Source organism: Grammomys surdaster, unplaced genomic scaffold, assembly GCF_004785775.1.
Source record: "Grammomys surdaster isolate TR1022 unplaced genomic scaffold, NIH_TR_1.0 143, whole genome shotgun sequence".
NCBI classification, from domain to species: Eukaryota; Metazoa; Chordata; class Mammalia; order Rodentia; family Muridae; genus Grammomys; species Grammomys surdaster.
In genome coordinates, this window is record NW_021604601.1 from 221,911 (window position 1) to 242,686 (window position 20,776).

General features: G+C 41.1%; 1 protein-coding gene and 1 pseudogene across 1 annotated transcript in view; one reads left to right on the forward strand and one right to left on the reverse strand.

Moving 5' to 3' along the window:
* The window catches only part of Lats1 (large tumor suppressor kinase 1), a 32,910-nt gene that overhangs the window by 5,040 nt on the left and 7,094 nt on the right, over nt 1-20,776 (forward strand). The window contains exons 2-5 of the mRNA XM_028764369.1: nt 5,893-6,375; nt 11,548-11,695; nt 16,198-17,705; nt 20,188-20,770. Coding sequence (XP_028620202.1) covers nt 6,028-6,375; nt 11,548-11,695; nt 16,198-17,705; nt 20,188-20,770 — 2,587 coding nt within the window. The 5' untranslated portion in view covers nt 5,893-6,027. The remainder of the gene's footprint in view (nt 1-5,892; nt 6,376-11,547; nt 11,696-16,197; nt 17,706-20,187; nt 20,771-20,776) is intronic.
* LOC114618636 lies at nt 4,183-4,349 on the reverse strand (annotated as a pseudogene).

Genomic DNA, 20,776 nt, shown 5'->3' on the forward strand with positions numbered 1-20,776 from the left:
AAGAAGACAGCTTTAGCTAGTCTTACTATAGACAGTTGACTAGGGGCTGGGTTTATGGTACACAACTGAACAAGAAGACAGCTTTAGCTAGTCTTAGGGGCAGTGCCTATAGGGGAGCATCCTTCAGACTGTAAACATTTCTGGGGTGGGGCTGCGGGCTATGGTGGACATTTTTCTGTGCACACTGTCAACATGATACTGAGACCTGAGGAAGGCTTTGCCATCCCTCTGAGCCTCACCTGGGAAGGTGTTACCATGCCTACAGGTCTGGGGCATTGGTCCTTCACATGGCAGTGCCCATGTCAACAACACATATCCACTTGTGACTTCACTCAGGCCCTACCAAGTGTACTCTAGTGATAAGCATGAGAAGTACATAATCCAGTAACATGGTCTTTTGTCTTCATTGTTGAGTATTACATACTGAACATAATTATGTTGTCATCATTTTGTACAGCTGTCAGCAAAGTAGTGTGTTTACATCATCACAGACATTACAGAGTGATGCATGGTGAGATGGCATTACCTGGTGATAGGGATTTGTTTTAGCATTAGGAGTACTGTCTTAAACACTGCCTTTTGTTAGTTGAAAGATCAATATATGGCATGACTATACATTATCCATTAGCCAATAGTAGTCAATATAATCTTCTGAGAGTCTCTTCTAATCTTTCCATAGGACTATAAAGTAAGGTTCCTTGTCATCATGTTAGCTATAACAAGCAGCACATATTTTGTTTCTAACAGGGTATTATGTAGACCAGGCTGGGCCAGAACTGAGAATGCTGCTTCAGCCTCCCTCCCAGCTGCTGGTGTGACATACATTCCCCACATTGCCTGGTACCAAACCGTGGCTTGTTGAAATATTTTGTCACCATGAAACAGTTCTCCGTTTTCCTAGCCTCCAGCATTATTTTATAATCAGATAATAAATATACAAACAACAGTGGCAGGATTATATAGAATACTAGGATTCTAACTACTGTAGCTGGAAGTTCCATCTGACCTCCTGTCTCAGCTTCCTAAGAGCTGGACTTATAGCTGAGAGCCACCATACATGTCTTAGCTTCTTTAATTTTTGTGCCTACTTCTAATTCAGAGTCAGTTTTTCAAAGTCAGGTATGTTTCTCAAACTAACCACACAAAATGCCTACTTCTAGCTAGCCTACCTGAATCTTCCTCTTGCTAATGACCTACAATTAGAGTTTACCTAAAGTCTTCTTGTATTTTAAATAAATTTATCTTATGTGTATGAATGCTTTTCTTGCATAATATGTACATGCCTAGTGCCCAGAAAGGGTGTCAGACCCCCTGGCACTGGAGTTAGGGATGGTTGTGAACCACCATGTGGATGTTGGGAATTGAACCCTGGTCCTCTGAAAGAGCAGCAAGTGCTGTTAACCATTGAGCCTTCTCTCTGCCTCCCTCTCCTTTCCTCGTACGATTTTTTCACTCCTGCTTGCCTGTTTATATCTCTGTACAGTCATATTGGCTGATTCTCTTATTACGACAAGTTTTCAATAGTTTCTGCTTAGTTTTATTTAGACAATCTTTTATTTCCATATTATTATTAATACTTGTGATACACTTTCATTACTGATAACATACCCCAGATAAACAGAGAAGTTAAAATACATTGTGGCTTACATTTAAAACAAAACAAAACAAAACAAAAAACAACAAATCTCATCAAGAGGTGGTGGCACAGGCCCTTAATCCTAGCACTTAGGAGCCAGAGGCAAGTTGGTCTCTGAGTTTGAGGCCAGCCTGGTCTACAGAGCAAGTTCCAAAATGGCCAGAGCTACACAGAGAAACCCTGTTTTGAGAGTGAGGGTAGGGGAACAAACCAAAAATCCTAAAAGTGTCGTATGTCTTTTTGCCACCCTATATCTCTCTTCCCTCTCCGGGTTCACTCCTTATCACTGGGTAGGAGAGAAAAAGGGATTGAGGGGAAAGAGCCCTGGGTATAATTTCTTTCTTCTTATTTCCTAAGCACTACTACTAACAAACTGCCTGAATAACCCGCAACCCTACCTATGGGGCTCTAGCATTTTTATACCCTCTGAAGAGTTTCCAGAATTTCAGGTGGCACACAATTGCAGAAACTATCTGCCGCTGGCACACCTCTGCTAGAGCAAGAGGAAAAACATAGTCAACTTGTTTCAGATAGTCCTAAGCAGCCCCATAGTCCTACACCTGGGATATGGGATTCCTACAAAAACATATAATATTTCTGTGTTTTTTAAAGAAACCAAAGTTCTCACTACAGTCTCTCATGAGTCTCAAGATAAATTCATAACTGTGAGCCCTTGTAAAACAAAAAAGCAAATTACTTATTTCTAATAATAAACCTATTTCAAAAGAGGAATGAGAGCGAAGAAAGACCCCAAACTAGGAGGGCAAATATTAAGTAAGCCCTGGAATCTGGGCACATGATAACAATATTGGGCTCCCATGGGCCCACCCATCCTTTCACCATGGCTTGCCTCTTTGGACATAGTCTGTTTCTTGGGCTGGCTTCATTCACTGATTATGACTTTCCTTGCCCTGTGTTCCACACTCCAACATTCTGGGATCCTCATTGTATTTTAGGCTTCTACCACAATTTCCTGCACTGTTCTTTCCGAGGCTGCCTGCAAGAACTTTAGCATAGTTACACATTACCTAGTATTCTGCACTTTCCTTTTTAAAATCCTATAACTTAAATTTTGAATAATGTAAAAGCTTCTACAAGCTCAACTCCTAACTGAGCCGCTGTACATAGATAGCTATGTTGGCCTGTGAGTACCTGAGCATAGTGAAATGAGTTCTGGAAAAATAACTTTGTAAGCAGCTCCCTGGAAGCAGGCTACCCCAGAAGTGCTGTCTTCTTGATGGAAATCAGATGCGTTTACTCTCTTATATACTGAACTTGCGATGGGTGGGGTCTGGCCAATATCTGAGATGCCTTCAAAGCATCTTCCTTACTATCCTGATCCAAAGCAGTGATTTCTTGTTTTCTCCCTCTCCCTCCCCCCTCTCTCTTTCTCCTCCTCCTCTTCTTCCTCCTCTTCCTCCTCTTCCTCCTCCTCCTCCTCCTCCTCCTTCTTCTTCTTCTTCTTTTTTAAAAACAAACCTCATGTATATGAGTGTTTTCCCTGAATGTCTCTGTGTACCACTTGCTCCCTGTTGCTAGGAGAGGCCAGAAGTGGGTAAGGGATCCTCTGGAACTGGAGTTACAGGTGGTATGAGTTGCCAAGTGGAAGCTGGGAACTGAACCCTGATCCTCTGAATTGTGGTCAGTACTCTTAACCATTGAGCCATCTTTCCAGCCTTGTGATTTCTATTCTTTCTTCCTTCCCCTCCCCCCAACCCCCCAAGGGAAGTTTCTCTGTGGTACCCCTGGCTTTCCTGAAACTTGCTTTGTAGTCCAGGCTGGCCTCGAACTCACAGATCTGCCTGCCTCTGCTTCCCAAGTGCTGGATTAAAGGAATGCACTACCACTACCCAGCTTGGTGATTTTAACACCAACTCACAACCATACAATTATTGTCTAAAACTATTTCCCTTCTCTGGCCAAACTACACTTTTTTTTTCAAATTTTCTCATACTAAGTCTGGTCAAGGAAGCCAACAATAACCAAACCATAGTGTGAACTGCAGTGAGATTTTTTCCTTTAAACTGATTAATCCATCACCTTTACATTGAGCCTAATGGAAACTTCTGCAGACACATTCTTGGCCAGAATGCAACACACTGACTTTTAGTTGAGTTCTCAGTAGAGTTCCTGTTCCAGTCTGAAATCTCATGAGCATGGACAGCCTTTCCTACCTGTGTTTCTCCTACTGTTGTGGCTTTGCTTTTGGACCAGAGTTGCCCCTTGGGCTCTGTTCGCATCACTCCAGAGCCTCTCTAGCCCACATCCTCAACGTTTTCTAAATCTTCCTATCAGCAATAACCGCTCCCCCATTCTTTTGATACTAATTTTCTGTTAGATTTTTTTTTAATTTAAGAATATTTTAATACAATCAAGCTTTTGTGTATGCTTTGCAGCCCAGGTGGAAAAACGGTTCACTGAGCTTAAACACTCTTGGTTACTTACAAAGCATATCTGATCTTCCAACATAGAAAGTAAGACCTTAAGAGTGTTGTTAGCTACAAAGTGAGCCTCTACTGCTTTTAGTCTCCGGAAGGGTGACTGCCTGGAGGTACACAATATCAGAGTGGTGTGTGAGTGAATAAGACAAGTGCCAGTCCATATTTCAGCTCCAAATAGCTATCTAACATATTGTTCTCAGAGGAAAAATCAGATGTTATACTAATAAGAACAGGTATGACACTTGATGTTAGCAAAAAGGCCCAGAAATGATTATAAGTAGAGTTTAAAATGTTTTTTTTAAGGTTTTTTTTTGTTTTTGGTTTTGGTTTTGGTTTTTTTGAGACAGGGTTTCTCTGTGTAGCCCTGGCTGTCCTGGAACTCACTCTGTAGACCAGGCTGGCCTCGACCTCTCGAACTCAGAAATCTGCCTGCCTCTGCCTCCCAAGTGCTGGGATTAAAAGTGTGCGCCACCACTGCCCAGCGAGTTTAAAATGTTTTTATTTTACTTACTTATATGTATGTGTATGCATTTGTATATGCCATGGCACGTGTGAAGGTTAAAGGATAACTTTGGGGAATGACTGTCTTATTGCACAGTGGATCCTAAGGATCAAACCCAGATTGCCAGTCTTAGCAGCAAGCACCTTCACCTGCTGAGATATCTGACTGGCCCCTCTCTTAGACTTTTGGTCACTGTGACAAATTACTTTGGATAAGTTAGGGGGAAAATATGATGATGGTTCATAGTTTTGGAGGTTTCAGTTAGGGAACCATGGCAGACCATCTCACATGACAACCATAAGGAGGACAGAAAGGGATCTGGAACAAAAACATAGCCCTCCACTGATGTTCCTTCAGTGACCTTCCTCACTCAGGATGCACTTCGTAAAGTCCCTGGGACATGTCATATTCAAGCTATAACAATACTGCTCTTTAGAAATAAAAATAAGAAAATATTGATGGTTTAATCCAACAGAGGTTTTTGTCTTGCTCACTTGTCTAATGGGAGACAGTAGGGACTGTAGTGGTGTCAAGACCCTCCCTCCCCCCCTCCCTCCCTCCCTCCCTCCCTCCCTCCCTCCCTCCATGTTATAATCCCACTGTTCCAAACTAAGTCCTGTTCAAGTCCCTGAAGCAAGGAATGCACTCAAACTTTTAACTGCCTTAGTTCAAAACTGAGACATGTGACACCCGTTCAAAAGGCTTTTGTTGGAGTTGCCCAGGAAAACAGGAGGCACTGTATGAATGCAGTCTCTGCTGCAGTGTATTTCTTAAAAGCAATCGGAGGGCCAGTGAGGTGGCTCATCGAGGAAAGGCATTTACTGCAAGCCTGAGCCTGTGTTTTAACCCCAGGTTATAGATATTCTTCTTCACATTCTGTAGTTGGGAGTAAACCCAAACATAAGTTTTGAATCTTCTGAAAAACTAATGTATAACCCTTTTAAAAGAACTAATACCCTTCTAAGTAAATCTTAAACAGAAGTCTGACTTCCAAGATTTAAAATTGGAGGAGGGAGTTGCCTAAGATTTACTTAATAATCCTTTACATTTGTATATGCTTTACTTTCTAAAACAGTCTGAAGGTTTATTTATTTGTCACAAATGCTGTTAGTTAGAAATAATGTAAACCCACTTTAGAAACTAAGAAATAGGCACAGAGAGGTGTAGTAACTTACTTTGATCCTACAATACTATGTCATGAAGTCTGAGCTTCCACTGGGAGCTATCAACTCCCATAGCAGTGGGGATTTCCCCTAATACAATAGACTGCTCCATTAATCCCTCTAGCTTTGTTTTTGTATTTTCTTTCCTAGGTTAGTTTCTTCCACTGGAAAGGATTTTAACATTCCTGGGGACTTCCCCTTTGACCTTGGCTCAGAAGGAAGCTCTGAGTCTGTGGGTTAGCTCCTGAAGAACCGCTTTGCAAGGGGCCACATATAGATGCTTTCATGAAGAGGGGTGAAAAGCCAGAAGGGTACAGACAGATGAGGCCTAAGACCTTTCCTGCCAGCAACTACCCTGGCAGCAGCCGACAAATGCTGCAGGAAATCCGAGAATCCCTTAGGAATTTATCAAAACCATCTGATGCTGCGAAGGCTGAGCATAACACGAACAAGATGTCCACTGAAGATCCCAGGCAGGTGAGAAATCCACCCAAATTTGGCACACATCATAAAGCTCTGCAAGAAATTCGAAACTCTCTACTACCGTTTGCAAATGAGACCAGTTCTTCCCGGAGCCCTTCAGAAGTTAATCCACAGATGTTTCAGGATTTGCAGGCTGCTGGCTTTGATGAGGTAAGAACTTTTAAAAACAAAAAACAAACAACCCACAAATGGTTTTTCTTATCGTGTGATGCAAACAACTTCCAGGAGAGCTCATAAGGAAGTTTCTTCTGAGAAAGCTTAATTGTACATTTAAATTTGTGTGTTCTGTTAACAAGGAATACTATATTAATAATCGTACTAATTAGTATAACAAAATGATTATCATTTCTTTAGTTTCTTCAGTGCTAGCCCTTAAGCCTGAGTTTCTGTTAGTGAGGTCATGAAACCAGAGAGGAGATGCAGGTGAAGAAGGCTGCAAGTGAGGATGGGCTTGGCCACAGCCTGTAATGTGGACACTGTGATCTCAGTTGTTGCTGGAGAAGTGGTAGTGCCAAGCCTATGAAGTCTAGACTCATTGTAGGGAGAGAGTTACAGTAACTAAGAAGTATATTTCTATCACTCAGATCCAGTTTTAAATTCTCTCTAACTACTACATTTTAGTTCAAGAAGGCCAAGTCTTTACTGTCTACCCCAGAGCTCCTTGTGAAACCTTTTCATAGTTAATCACATTTTGTTTAGATTATTAATAAAATTTGTTTCTCACAACATACTTTGTGAGTATTTTAGATGGCAGAAATCATTTTAGATACAAATCAGCTGTGTACAGACCAGAGCCTTGGCTCACAGGTTAAGAGCACTGACTGCACTTCTAGAGGACCCAAGTTCAATTCCTAGCACCTACATGGAGACTTGCAACCATCTGTATTACTCCAATTCCAGGGAACTCCTTACCCTCTTCTGGTCTCCTCAAGCACATGGTACAGATACATACACTCAGGCAAATACACACATAAATTAATTTTTAAAAATAAGCTATGTAATATGTAACTAATGGTAAAAAATCAGGAGTCACAGCTAGGCACGGTTAGCTAGCTCTGGGAACATTTGAGTTAGGAGGAATTTAAGTTCTGGGATAACTGTGGGCTCTTATAAAATAAAAAAAAATAACTTACATACTTTTTAATTTCAAAAAGGAAGGTCCAGGGCAGAGTTACAGGCAGATCTAAAGAAAACCAAAGCTCAGCAATATAAAAAGAAAAAGTTCAGTGTGTAATGTGTGGGATCCCACTCATGGCTCTCTGGCTCTGCCATCCACACTGCTTATAGCTTGTCCTCTAGGTTCAGGCTGGCTCCACTCCACAACAACTACTGTCCTTGGCAGTCATCCGATTATATCGGCATCTCCAAAGTGTTTGGGTCTCCAGTATAACTGGGCTACATGTTCTGGGCCCTTTTCAGGGACTCTGATTCTGCTACTTGATGTCAAGTTTCCAGCTTCTCTCCATGACCTCTTCAAATTCCTGGGGCTTCTACTTCAACTGAGGCTGCATATTCACCACTGACCTTTCCTGACCTCTCCCAGTACAAAGCCTCAACTACTCTTCAACACGTCTTCATGCCTTCAAAACTAGTACTACTGGGAAACTTACACATTGCTGAGTTTGGCTCTTAGCACAAGGTAAATCCTTGGCTTCCTCTGGACCATAGCTTCTGTGTACTTATCCCGAGGAAACACTTCCCAGAATACTTTACCTCAGTGCTGCTGGTCTCTCCTTAATCACAGCTGTTTTCCACCCTAGCATTATCTTCCAGGTTCCCACAGCAGTTCATAAGTGCTCATGAGCGTTTCTCCATGGCTTATCTTACCCAGAATTCCAGTCTTTCCAGAGTCCTAAAACATGGTCATATCTTGTCCCAACACTATCCTGTGAACCTGGTACCAACTTTCTGTCTTAATTATAGTTTCTTTTGCTATGATAAAACATCATGACTAAAAAGCAACTTGGGGAGAAAGGGGCTTATTTCACCTTAAAATTTGTAAGTCCATCATTCAGAAAGCCAAGGCAGGAATCTGGAGGCAGGAAGTGGAGCAGAAGTTGTGGATGAGGGCTGCTTGCTGACTTGCTCCTCATAGCTTTCTCAGCTTGCTTTCTTAGAGCACTCAGGACAACCTGTCCAAGGTAGTGCCACATAGTGAGCCAGGCCCCCTCACATCATCATCAATCAACAAAATGCTGCAGAAGCTTGCAGCCCACATGCCAGTCTGCTGGGGACGTTTTCAATTGGGTTCCCCTCTTCCCGAATGACTCTAGTTTGTGTCAGGTTGACATAAAACTAGACAACACAGTTAGTTGCTTTGTTTGTTTGTTTGTTTGTTTGGTTGGTTGGTTTTTATTTTGTTTTGTTTTGTTTTATTTGTTATTGTATAGCTCAGGTTAGTTTGGAACTCTGTCTAGTCCACCTTCACCTCAGATTCACCACTCACCTGCCTCAGCCTCCTAAATAATGGGATTATAGGTTTATGCCATTATGCCCAATTTTTTTTTTTCTGAGAATGTTTTTGGTAACTCTGTTCAATTAAAAGTTCAAATATTTTTAGATTAATTTCTTCCCAGGCATAATGTTAGATAATATTGATGCCTTGTGGAGGACATAAATATGTAATCACTAAAGTCTCCTACTAAAGTTTCCTACAAACATGAAAATGGAGGCATAATTATGTGCTTTTGGTTTTTTAATGACAGCACTTGTATGAAAGGTGCTGATTTGAGGGTTCTGTTTAAGCTAGTGTAGTAAAGCTGGCTGTGTGATATTCCCTGCCTTGAGATCACAGCACTTGGGCGGTAGCAGTGGGAAGATCAAGGCCATCCTAAATGTCACATCTCGTGTAAGGCTACTGCATGCTACCAGAGATCCTGACACAAACGAACAGAAGCCAGGGTAATCATCACTAAAACCATAGGTAGAAATTCTAGAGCATGTAACAAAAATAGGATTCCCACAATATTGATAAACATAATAGCATCATTACAGTTTGCTTGATTTAACCAGTTTTTAAATTAAACTAACATTTAAAGTGAGAGTAATTTCTTCATAACTTATTACAGATTTACAAAATCTGATTGCCATAAAACATGACGACAGTATCCCTTGCTACAGATTGAGTTTGGGTGCTTCTAAAAAAAATTCCAGTTAATGCTTTGAATATGATAATTATTCAGGGCTGGAGAGATGGCTCAGTTAGGGAAGAGCTAGTTCTTCTTTCAGAGGATCTGGGTTCGACTTCCAGCATTTACATGACCCCTCACAGTGGTCTGTAACTTCAGTTCCAGGGGATCTGACAGCCTGTTGTGCCCTCTTCAGGTACCAGGCACACTGGTGGTGCACAGACAGACAAACACACTTAATAATAAAATAATAATAATAATACAGATGGCTCAGTGGTTAAAAGCACTGGCTACTCTTCCAGAGGACCCAGGTTCAATTCCCAGCAACCACATAGCATCTCACAACTACCTATAACTCCAGTTCCAGGGGATCACCCTCACACAGACACACATGCAGACAAAACACCAATAAAAATAAAATTAAAATTTAAAAATCATTTAAAAATAGCAAAATAACATGTATATTTGGTTCAGCTAGTATCTAACCTAGAAGTCTTCATATTATCTAGTCTAAATATTTTTTTGTCATTCTTCTGTATTTATGTTTCTATAAATATATTTCTTCACAATGTAAACCTAATTTATTTAAACAAAGTATTATTTTATGTATTTGGGTTTTGCCTACATATATGTGTACCACATGTGTGCAATGCCTGGGGAGGCCAGAAGGGGGCATGGAATCCCCTGGAACTGGAGTTACAGGCAGCTGTGAGCTACCATGTGGGTGCTTGGAGTCCAACCTCAGTTTTCTAGGAGAGAAGTCAGTGCTCTTAACCACTGAGCTGTCTCTAGCCAGCATCCCAACTCCCATATTTTTCTTTCTTTAAGACCAGAATTCACTGTATAGCCCTGACTGACCTAGACCTTGCTATGTAGACCAGGCTGGCCTCAGACATAGAGACAGAATTACCTGCTTCTGCCTCACTGGGAATACAAGGGACAGCTTTTTTTTTTTTTTTTTAGATTTGGTTGTTTGGTTAGTTTTTGGTTTGTTTGTTTGTTTGTTTAGTTTTTGAGACAGGGTTTCTGTGTATATGTCTGGCTGTTCTGGAACTCGCAGTGTAGACCAGGCAGTTCTTAAACTCAGAGATCTGCCTGCCGCCCTCCCAAGTACTGTGAATAAAGGTGTGTGCCACTGCTGCCCAGGTAAAAAAAATTTGTTTTTATTTTATTTGGTATTTTAAATTATGTGTATATACAGGTGCCATCTGAGGCCAGAAAAGGGCATTGGATTTCTTGGAACTGAACTTAAAGGAGGTTATAAACTTTCTGATATAGGCACGGAGAATCAGACTCAGGTCCTCTGCCAGAGTGCCAGGGTTAAAGGCTTTAGCCCCATGCTTGGCAGATGTAACCACTTAAGAGAAGAAACTAGTTAAGAATTCCTTTAGTTAGACATATTGGCAAAAGTTCTTAATAAAATGCTTTAATAATGCAAAAAAAAGTCATTTCTAGACTTTAATTTTTTTTTGAATGTTTTATTGTTGTCTGGGTGTGTGCATAAGGGGCTGGCATCTGCTCTCACACACTTGGAGGTCAGAGATCAGCCTTGTGGGTTCAGTTCTCTCCTTTCATTTTTATGAAAGATTGAAGTCAAGTTGCTAGGCTTGCATGGCCAGCACATTTATCTGCTGCCCATCTTCAGTATTTTTATTGATTTTTAAAATGATTATCATTTTTTATGCAAGAATTAAAAATAAAACTATATTGTTATTTTTAGTTGGAAAAAGTTAATACTGGAAGCAAGTGGCAGATGTGCTACATAGATTGGAGAAACATGTCTAAGATTTGAAGGCTTGTTTTGTTTCTTTAGGATTTGAGATTTATGGGGCCATTTTTAGTAATTACAAAGAAGACACTAATCACAGGGTTTGGGGCCTGGCTAGTTGGCTCAATAAATAAGGTGCCTGCAGCCCTGAGCTTGACCCCTAGGGCCCTTGACTAATGAACGGAGAGAACTGCTTCCTGCAAGTTGTCCTCCAGCCTTCACACACACACACACACACACACACACACACACACACACACACACACACACAAAGTAAATGAGGGTGAAATAGACACAGTCAAGTTTTGGGCATTGTCTTTCATATCTAGGAATTAATGTACTTTCTCTTGTGCTTACTACTTTTGTTCTTTCCTTTTGCTAATTATACTTAAACTATGTTTCTTTTTGTAAATATTTTTTTATCAGGACATGGTTATTCAAGCTCTTCAGAAAACCAATAACAGAAGCATAGAAGCAGCTGTTGAATTCATTAGTAAAATGAATTACCAAGATCCTCGTAGAGAGCAGATGGCTACAGCAGCTGCCAGACCTATTAATGCAACCATGAAACCAGGTGACTAATCATCTTTTCCTCATCTCTTCTTTTCTTATGGTAAAGCATAAAATACCTTAATCTGTTAAATCCATTGAGACTCACTCATGCCTTATTTAACCACTGTACCATTTGCAAAGGATGTCCTTGCTTCATTTTTTTTTTTTTCTGCCCAGTGCTAGGAACTGAACCTGGGTCCTTGGGCATGCTAAGCAAATGGTTTATCATTGTGCTAAATCCCCAAGTGCCTCCACTTCTTTTTAAACCTGTACATCTAAGGCTTTGAACTTCCTAACTGTAAATTTCAAAGAACTTGGCAGTTTTTTGAGGTTCTTCATAGATAATGCTGTTCAGAAAAGGGTGATAACATCTGTCTGTCTGACCAAGTCAGCTCAGTCAGTCAACAGGGTCTTGAAGGAGGGAGTGAGGACTGGAAAGAAAAAGACCAGTTGTGAGGTTGAAGCAGGTTTATTTTTCTCCAGTCTGCTTTTATGTCATTTTAGGTACATACAAAGAATATGGCCAGTCTTAAGACATAAACAGAGTAGTTAAGGAACAAACAAAGCAAAAGCAAAGGTCTCATGATCATTGTATTTAGGGTCTTAACAAGACCCATCGAGATACAAAGAATAGATTCCTCAGCTGTATTCATCTTGAGCCTACTTCTGTGTCCTATCCTAATATCTAATTCCTGCCAAATTCTAGAAGTGGCCCCAAGAGCTCTCCACATCTGTCTGTCTATCTATCTATCTATCTATCTATCTATCTATGAGACTGGGTCTCACTTTGAAGCCTTGGCTGGCCTGGAACTTACTGTTTAGACTAGGCTGGCCTCAAACTTTAGAGATTCATGTATCTCAGCCTTCAGGTGGTGGGATTAAAGACACACACCATCATGCCCTGCTCTATTTCATTTTATGTGCACATTGCTTTGAGCACTGATGAGCATTTGTTCAGTGGCTTTGTCTTGGTTGGTTGTGTGTGTGTGGACACATGTATGTATTTGTGGTAATGTGTAATTGCACATGTGCTTGGAGGCCAGAGGTGATTGTCAGGTGTCTTCCTAAGTTGCTCTTCACCCTGTATTTTGTGACAGTGTCTCTTACTGAACTTTGACTGACTGGGCAGCAATCCCCATAGATCTTTTTTTTTTCCCCATCTCTCCAGTGCTTAGTTTATAGGTTCCTGTGCATCATCCAGCTTTTACATGGGTGCTGTTAAAAGCACTCTGCCAAATAAGCCATTTTCTCAGCCCTGTTTAATGTTTTTTGTGGGGTTTGTAGTTTCTTTTTTTGGTGTCAGAAGCTGAATTTGAGGCCTCACACATACTAGTAAGTATATGTCTTACTTAACTGTTTTCAATCATATTTCTCTCTGCCATTGACTTATGAGTGGATTTTATTCATTTTTCCTTTCGTTCAACACAAATTTTGACCAACCACTGTTTGAGACCTTTCTGGTTGAGTATGATCCTGGTAATGTATAGAATTTATATTCTAGTATCAGAACCCAGACTGTCAAAATACATGTGGCATTATAGTTACGTGAGTAAAGAGGGCTTTTTTTTTTTTTTTTTTTTTTTCCTTAATCAAGAAAAGAAGCTTGAGCTGGATATGGTAGGTCACATCTATAATCCCAGGAACTCATGAGCTGGAGGTCAGCCTCGGTTACACAGCAAACCTATCTTGAAAAAAAATATATTGAAGATCAGGGTCAGAGTAAAACTCCCAAGAATTGGATATCTGTGTGTGTGTGTGTGTGTGTGTGTGTGTGTGTGTGTGTGTAGTATGTAGGTTGTTTTGATTTTGCTTTCTTGTTTATTTATTTTGCAACAGAACCTTGCCATGTAGTTCAAGCTGGACCAGAACTCAGAATAGAGCAGGTTGCCTTGAATTGACAGTAGCTTCTAGCTTCCCAAATGCTGGGATTGTAGGCATGAAAGCATTACCCTGGCTTCAGATGTCCTCTTATAGAACACAGGTGATACTGCAATATCATTTAACCTTATAGCAAAATTTATTCTTATGTTATTCATGTCAGGGACAGGGAACAGCATTAGGACTTCAGCATAGTGAGTGATTTGCAGGTACAATTTGGCACATAACACTTGAACTTGAATAATTCATTGCCATCCATTTGTAGGACCATAATTATAGCCAGAACTGACTGAGGAGCAAAAATGTGCACAACTCTTCAGAGATGTTTTTCTTAGGACAGACTGAAGACATTGAAGAGAACAGTGTAAATCAAACTGTCGGTGGGGGAAGATCTCAGGTTTCTTCAATTTCTAGTTATTCATGAATTATGGAGACATGGGGTCTCATTATGTAACTCTTGCTAGCTTGGAACTCTATGTAGACTAGTATGGCCTTGAATTTGAGATCCACCTGCCTCTGCTTCTCACATATTTGGTGGTATGCACCACCACAATCAACTTCATGATTTCATAAAGTACAGGAGTTGATAAAACTGAGATGAAGGCAGTGGATATTGATCCATCTAGACGTTACAGTTCTATGATAGCAGATGGGAGGGCAGATCAGACACCAACATTGGAAATGACAGAGTGAAGCCGAGCATGACCTCACATCTGTAATCCAAGCACTTGAGGCAGAAGCAGCATTGCTACGAGTCAAGGCTAACTTGGGGTGTCTTGTAGGACCCTGTCTCAAAATGCAAAACAAAAAAAATGTGAGTCCCTAGGTTCAGTCCTTAGTATTTGAAAGGAGAAAGAGGAGAGAAGGAGGCTTATCATGTGAGAAAATCTAAGTGTGCCCCCCCTAGGTAGGAAATACTTCAGAAGAACTAGCTTTTTAAAAGGAATCAAAAGGAAAAACAATCCCAAACTATGGCCCACATTTTTGTTTGTTTTGTTTTGAAAAAAAGAACATCAACAAAACTAAATTTCTCGCTTAAAATTTTTGTTGTTGTTGTTTTGAGACAAGGTCTCCAGGTTTAGGGGTTAAGAATGTGTACTTTGGGGTGGGGGATGTGGAGAGTAAAAACGAAGTAGGTTTACTGCTGTGAAGAGACACCATGACCATGGCACTTCTTATAAAGGACAACATTTCACTGGGGCGGGCTTATAGTTTCAGAGGTTCAGTCCAGTATCATCTTGGTGGGAAGCATGTGGCACACAGGCTGGCGTGGTGCTGGGGAAGGAGCCAAGAGTTCTACATCTGGATCAGCAGATAGCATGGATAGATCTTCTGAAACCTCAAAGCACACCCACAGTGACACACTTCCTCCAACTAGGCCACAGGTCCTAATCTTTTCAAATAATGCCACTTCCAATGAGCCTATGGGGCTCATTCATTTTTTCATTCAAACTACCCACACCAAGATTAAATAAAAACAAAAGCAAAAATCAAAAGGGAATGTGTACTGCTTTTGAAGAGGACCTAAGTTTGATTCCTACCAACCCTGTCCGGTGGCTTATAGCTCCCACTCTAGAAGATTTGATGCGTCTGACCTCCAAGGGCACCTGCACTCACGGCACAGACACATACACATAATTTCAAGTAGTGGAGGTGCACACCTTTAATTCCAGCACATGGGAGGCAGACAGATCTTTGAGTTCATGGACAGCCTGGTCTACAGAGTGAGTTCTAGGACATCTGGGGCTACACAGAGAAATGCTAATAATATTTATTATAATAATAATATTTTAAAAAACAAGGTCTCTGTAGCCTTGACTAGCCTCAAACTTGGTATGTTCCAGATCATCCTGGATGTCTGAAAGAACATTCCTCCCTGTCTTTCCTCACTCACCACCACCAACAACATAAAATAAGGGCTGGAAAGACAGCTCATTGGGTAGAAGAGCTTGCTGGGAAGCCCGAGGAACTGAGTGATCCCTGTGACCTACATAATGAAAGGAGAGAACCAGTTCCCTCAAGTTGTTTTCTGACCTATACATGCATACTGTGGCACATGTATATCTACACACATAACACAAAGTTAAGGGATAATAAACATGTTTTTAAATAAAGCCACTTGCTGAAATTTTATTTCATAACCTTTGGGGACAAGGGCTAAATCAAGCTAATTACCATATGAACTATGTCATCTGTCAGAGGAGGGTTTCATTCGAGTACTTAAAATATGCTCTCTTAGATCTGGGCAGGATTGGTAGATCCTGGTTTTCCCCAGAACATGATAGTCTATAGCAGGAGGAGCCAGACTCTGAAGCCAGCCTGGACTATATGACACATAAGTTTCTGGTGCCTGTAACACTCAAAAGAGGGTGTTGGATCCCCAGGAGCTGAAGTTACCATTGTGAGCTGCCATGTGGGTGGTGGGAACTGGACATATCTCCTCTATAAGAGCAGCAGGCACTCTTAACCCTGAGCCATTTCTCCAGCCCAAGAATACGCTTTATTAACTATAGTCAACATTGATCTCTTGACTTAACCCTTTCCTACCATTTTTAAACTTGAGTATCAGTAGTATCACAATTCTGAGATAAATTACTTTAAAAGGAGAGATTAAAAACATGACTATTCTCTTTTTTATAATCATAGGAAATGTGCAACATTCAATTAACCGAAAACAAAGCTGGAAAGGTTCTAAAGAATCGTTAGTTCCTCAGAGACATGGCCCATCTCTAGGAGAAAATGTGGTTTATCGTTCTGAAAGCCCCAACTCACAGGCAGATGTAGGAAGACCTCTCTCTGGATCCGGCATTACAGCATTTGCTCAAGCTCACCCAAGCAATGGACAGAGAGTGAACCCACCACCACCACCTCAAGTTAGGAGTGTTACTCCTCCACCACCTCCGAGAGGCCAGACCCCACCTCCACGCGGCACAACTCCACCTCCCCCCTCATGGGAGCCAAACCCTCAGACAAAGCGCTACTCTGGGAACATGGAATACGTAATCTCCCGAATCTCTCCTGTTCCACCTGGGTCGTGGCAGGAGGGCTACCCTGCACCACCTCTTAACACTTCTCCCATGAATCCCCCTAACCAGGGACAGAGAGGCATTAATTCTGTTCCAGTTGGTAGACAGCCAATCATCATGCAGAGTACTAGCAAATTTAACTTCACACCAGTGAGACCTGGAGTTCAGAATGGTGGTGGTCAGACTGATTTTATGATGCACCAAAATGTTGTCCCCACTGGTGCTGTGAATCGGCAACCACCACCTCCATATCCTCTGACCCCAGCTAATGGACAAAGCCCTTCTTTACAAACAGGGGGTGCTGCTGCTCCACCATCATATGCCAATGGACATGTTCCTCAGTCGATGATGGTGCCGAACAGGAACAGTCACAACATGGAGCTGTATAATATTAATGTCCCTGGACTGCCAACAACGTGGCCCCAGTCATCCTCTGCTCCTGTGCAGTCATCCCCAAGCAGTGGGCATGAAATTCCTACATGGCAACCTAACATACCAGTGAGGTCAAATTCTTTTAATAATCCATTAGGAAGTAGAACAAGTCACTCTAATTCTCAGCCTTCTGCCACTACAGTCACCGCGATCACGCCAGCTCCTATTCAGCAGCCTGTGAAAAGCATGCGTGTTCTGAAACCAGAGCTGCAGACTGCTTTAGCCCCAACCCATCCTTCTTGGATACCACAGCCAGCTCAGACCGTGCAGCCTAACCCTTTTTCTGAGAGTACAGCTTCAAATGTGCCTGTCATCCCACCTGTTGCTGAAGCTCCAAGCTACCAAGGCCCACCACCACCTTACCCAAAACATCTGCTACACCAGAATGCATCTGTTCCTCCATATGAGTCAGTGAGTAAGCCCTGCAAGGATGACCAATCCAGCTTACCCAAGGAAGATGAGAGTGAAAAGACCTTGGACAGTGTTGACTCTGGGGATAAAGAAAAGAAACAGATTACAACTTCACCTATCACTGTTCGGAAGAACAAGAAAGATGAAGAACGAAGAGAGTCTCGTATTCAGAGTTACTCCCCACAGGCCTTTAAATTCTTCATGGAGCAACACGTGGAGAATGTCCTCAAGTCTCACCAGCAGCGTCTGCATCGGAAGAAGCAGCTAGAAAATGAAATGATGCGGGTAAAACTTTAAAATATTCTCATATTGATCATCTCTTTCCTTGATATTTTAAAATAAGCTCTAGTATTCTTGTAGTAAATGTAGTGTGTTGTCAATAATCTGAGTAAACTTTGTGAGAATTTTTGATTATATCATTTTCAGTGATTTATTCAGCATTTCCTATAATAAAGTTCTTATGTGATTTTAAATTATATACTTTATAAAGTATATGAAATATGGAAATTGAAACAAGGGTTAATTTTTAATTTTTTTTTTCTCCCCAAGACAGGGTTTTACTGTGTACCCCTGGCTGACCTGGAACTCGCTCTACAGATCAGGCTGGCCTTGAACTCACATAGATCTGCCTGCCTTTGCCTCCAAAATGCTGGGATTAAAGGCACATGCCACCAGTGTCCAGCAGTTTATAGGTTTTATATATTATTTTACAATATACAAAAATGAGCTAGAAGTATCTGAGTTACTTTTTTTTTTTTTTTTTTTTTTTTTGATTTTTCGAGACAGGGTTTCTCTTTATAGCCCTGGCTGTCCTGGAACTCACTCTGTAGACCAGGCTGGCCTCAAACTCAGAAATCCGCCTGCCTCTGCCTCCCAAGTGCTGGGATTAAAGGTGTGCTCCACCACCGCCCGGCGTCTGAGTTACCTTTTGATACATAGAATTTGGTATTTATTCTTTACATACACGTTATCAGAAAGTGTTAAAATCACCAGGCATGGTGGCTCCCACACTTAATCTCAGCACTCAGGAGGCATAGGCCAGCAGTCTACATTGTAGTTCCAAGGCAGCCACAGGTATATAGCAAAGCACACGCACACACACATACACACACATACACACACACACACACACACACACACACAAAGAAAAAAATTAAAAACAGAAATAAAAAGACATGTCAAAATCATCGCTTTACTGTTACTTTCCTCTTCTAATTGTATTTGAGGAAAATGTGCTGAAATGTTGAGTGGGGGAGGAGAGCAGAGGGTCAAGCACGCCCTTCAGACGGGCTCTGCTCTGCTCCGGCAACTGTCGTTGGTAGGTACATGGTGCAGCTGTCACCATCATGGCTGTGTCATATGCTCAGAATGCCTCCTTTGACGTCTACCGCTCAAAGTGTAAGAAGATTATGCTTCTTCTCCAATCTTGCTTTATAGTTCAGTACACTATTTTCTAATAATTAAGTTAAATGAGAAATACCCTAAATTCTCTTTTTCATATTGTTCTTAGAATTTCTTACTTAAGTCTGTCTATTTTCTTAGTTTATTTTTCCTTTTTCCTCTTCACTTTCACTAATAGCTGACTTAAACTTTCATGGTGTTGGAAGCTTTGCTGCCTTCTGTAGCCTCCATTACTGTGTAGGCAAGTAAGATTTTAAGAGAAAGAGTTCTGTACTAAGTCTAGCATGCTACCACGCTGAAAAGACTTTGCATGCAAATGCACATCCTAACAGAAGCATGAGGTTGCTGTATTGAAATTAGTCTTGCATTTCTAAAATTTAGACTCTACTCTTCCGAGTCTTGTCCTTTTCACTTTTAGCAAATTCTTCATTAGCTGAAGAACCCCCTGCAGGCCTAGGTCACTGTCACTGCTGACCAGTTGACCTTTGTGTTCATCTGTTTTCATAATGCTCTTATTCACAATTACGTTAAAAACTATTTCAGAATATCTAAAAGATAAGAAGCAAGTTGTCCCTTTTGTACTTTGTTAAAGGTGGACTAGGAGTCTTACCTTTATGCTGATGCCCTAAGAAAGAAAAGATTACCAAGGCTTTTTAGGCTCGGACAACATAAAGGAGTTGGTTCTGTCCACCATGTGGGTCCTAGGGATCAACTGGGAAAGTCAGACTTGGCCACAGGTGCCTTTACCAGCTGAGCCCTTCTGTCCATCTGTCTGTCCTTCCTTCCTTCCTTCCTTCTTTTCTTCTTTCCTCCCTCTTTCCCTTCCTCCCTCCCTTCCTTGTTTTTCTTTCTTTCTTCCCCCTCTTCTCTCTTTTTCCCTCTCTCACTGTTTTAAAGAATGCTTGAACCTAGAGTCAAAGAATTTCTTTCTGTGAAAGATAAAGTCATAGGGAAAATTTTTGAGGCCTAGCCAGTCTACAAAGAGGATTTAGTGAAGGCGTCTAACCCTGTAGTCTGGGGATATGCATGGAGAGAGCTGAGAATGAGTGTTCACAGACACTTGTTTTATTGTGCATTGGAAGCTATTCCTTGAATGCTTTAGAGAGGAATAGAAGCCTGACTGTTGATATCCTCTTCTTGCTCCCCACAACTGAGTTTGCATATATACTCACCTTGTGTATTGTTTACTATCTCTTAAGCTTGACTTTGATTATTAATTTTTCTCTGAAATACATTCTAGAATTCTAACATGCTTTATTAAAAATTATTATGCATTTAATTTTCAAAAATATGCCTGAATTGTTTCTTAAGCTATGTCTTACTATTTGGTACAATTCCTCATTTAACCTCTAGTTTATTTACCTAGGTTGGATTATCTCAAGATGCCCAGGATCAAATGAGAAAGATGCTTTGCCAGAAAGAGTCTAACTATATTCGTCTTAAAAGGGCTAAAATGGACAAGTCTATGTTTGTAAAGATAAAGACATTAGGAATAGGAGCATTTGGTGAAGTCTGTCTAGCAAGAAAAGTCGATACTAAAGCTTTATATGCAACAAAAACTCTGCGAAAGAAAGACGTCCTGCTCCGAAATCAGGTGGCTCATGTGAAAGCAGAGAGAGATATCCTAGCAGAAGCTGACAATGAGTGGGTGGTCCGCTTGTACTACTCATTCCAGGACAAGGACAATTTGTACTTTGTGATGGACTACATTCCTGGGGGTGATATGATGAGCCTATTAATTAGAATGGGCATCTTTCCCGAGAATCTGGCACGATTCTACATAGCAGAACTTACCTGTGCAGTGGAAAGTGTTCATAAAATGGGCTTTATTCATAGAGATATTAAACCTGATAACATTTTGATTGACCGCGATGGCCATATTAAGTTGACTGACTTTGGCTTGTGCACTGGCTTCAGATGGACACATGACTCCAAGTACTACCAGAGTGGTAAGT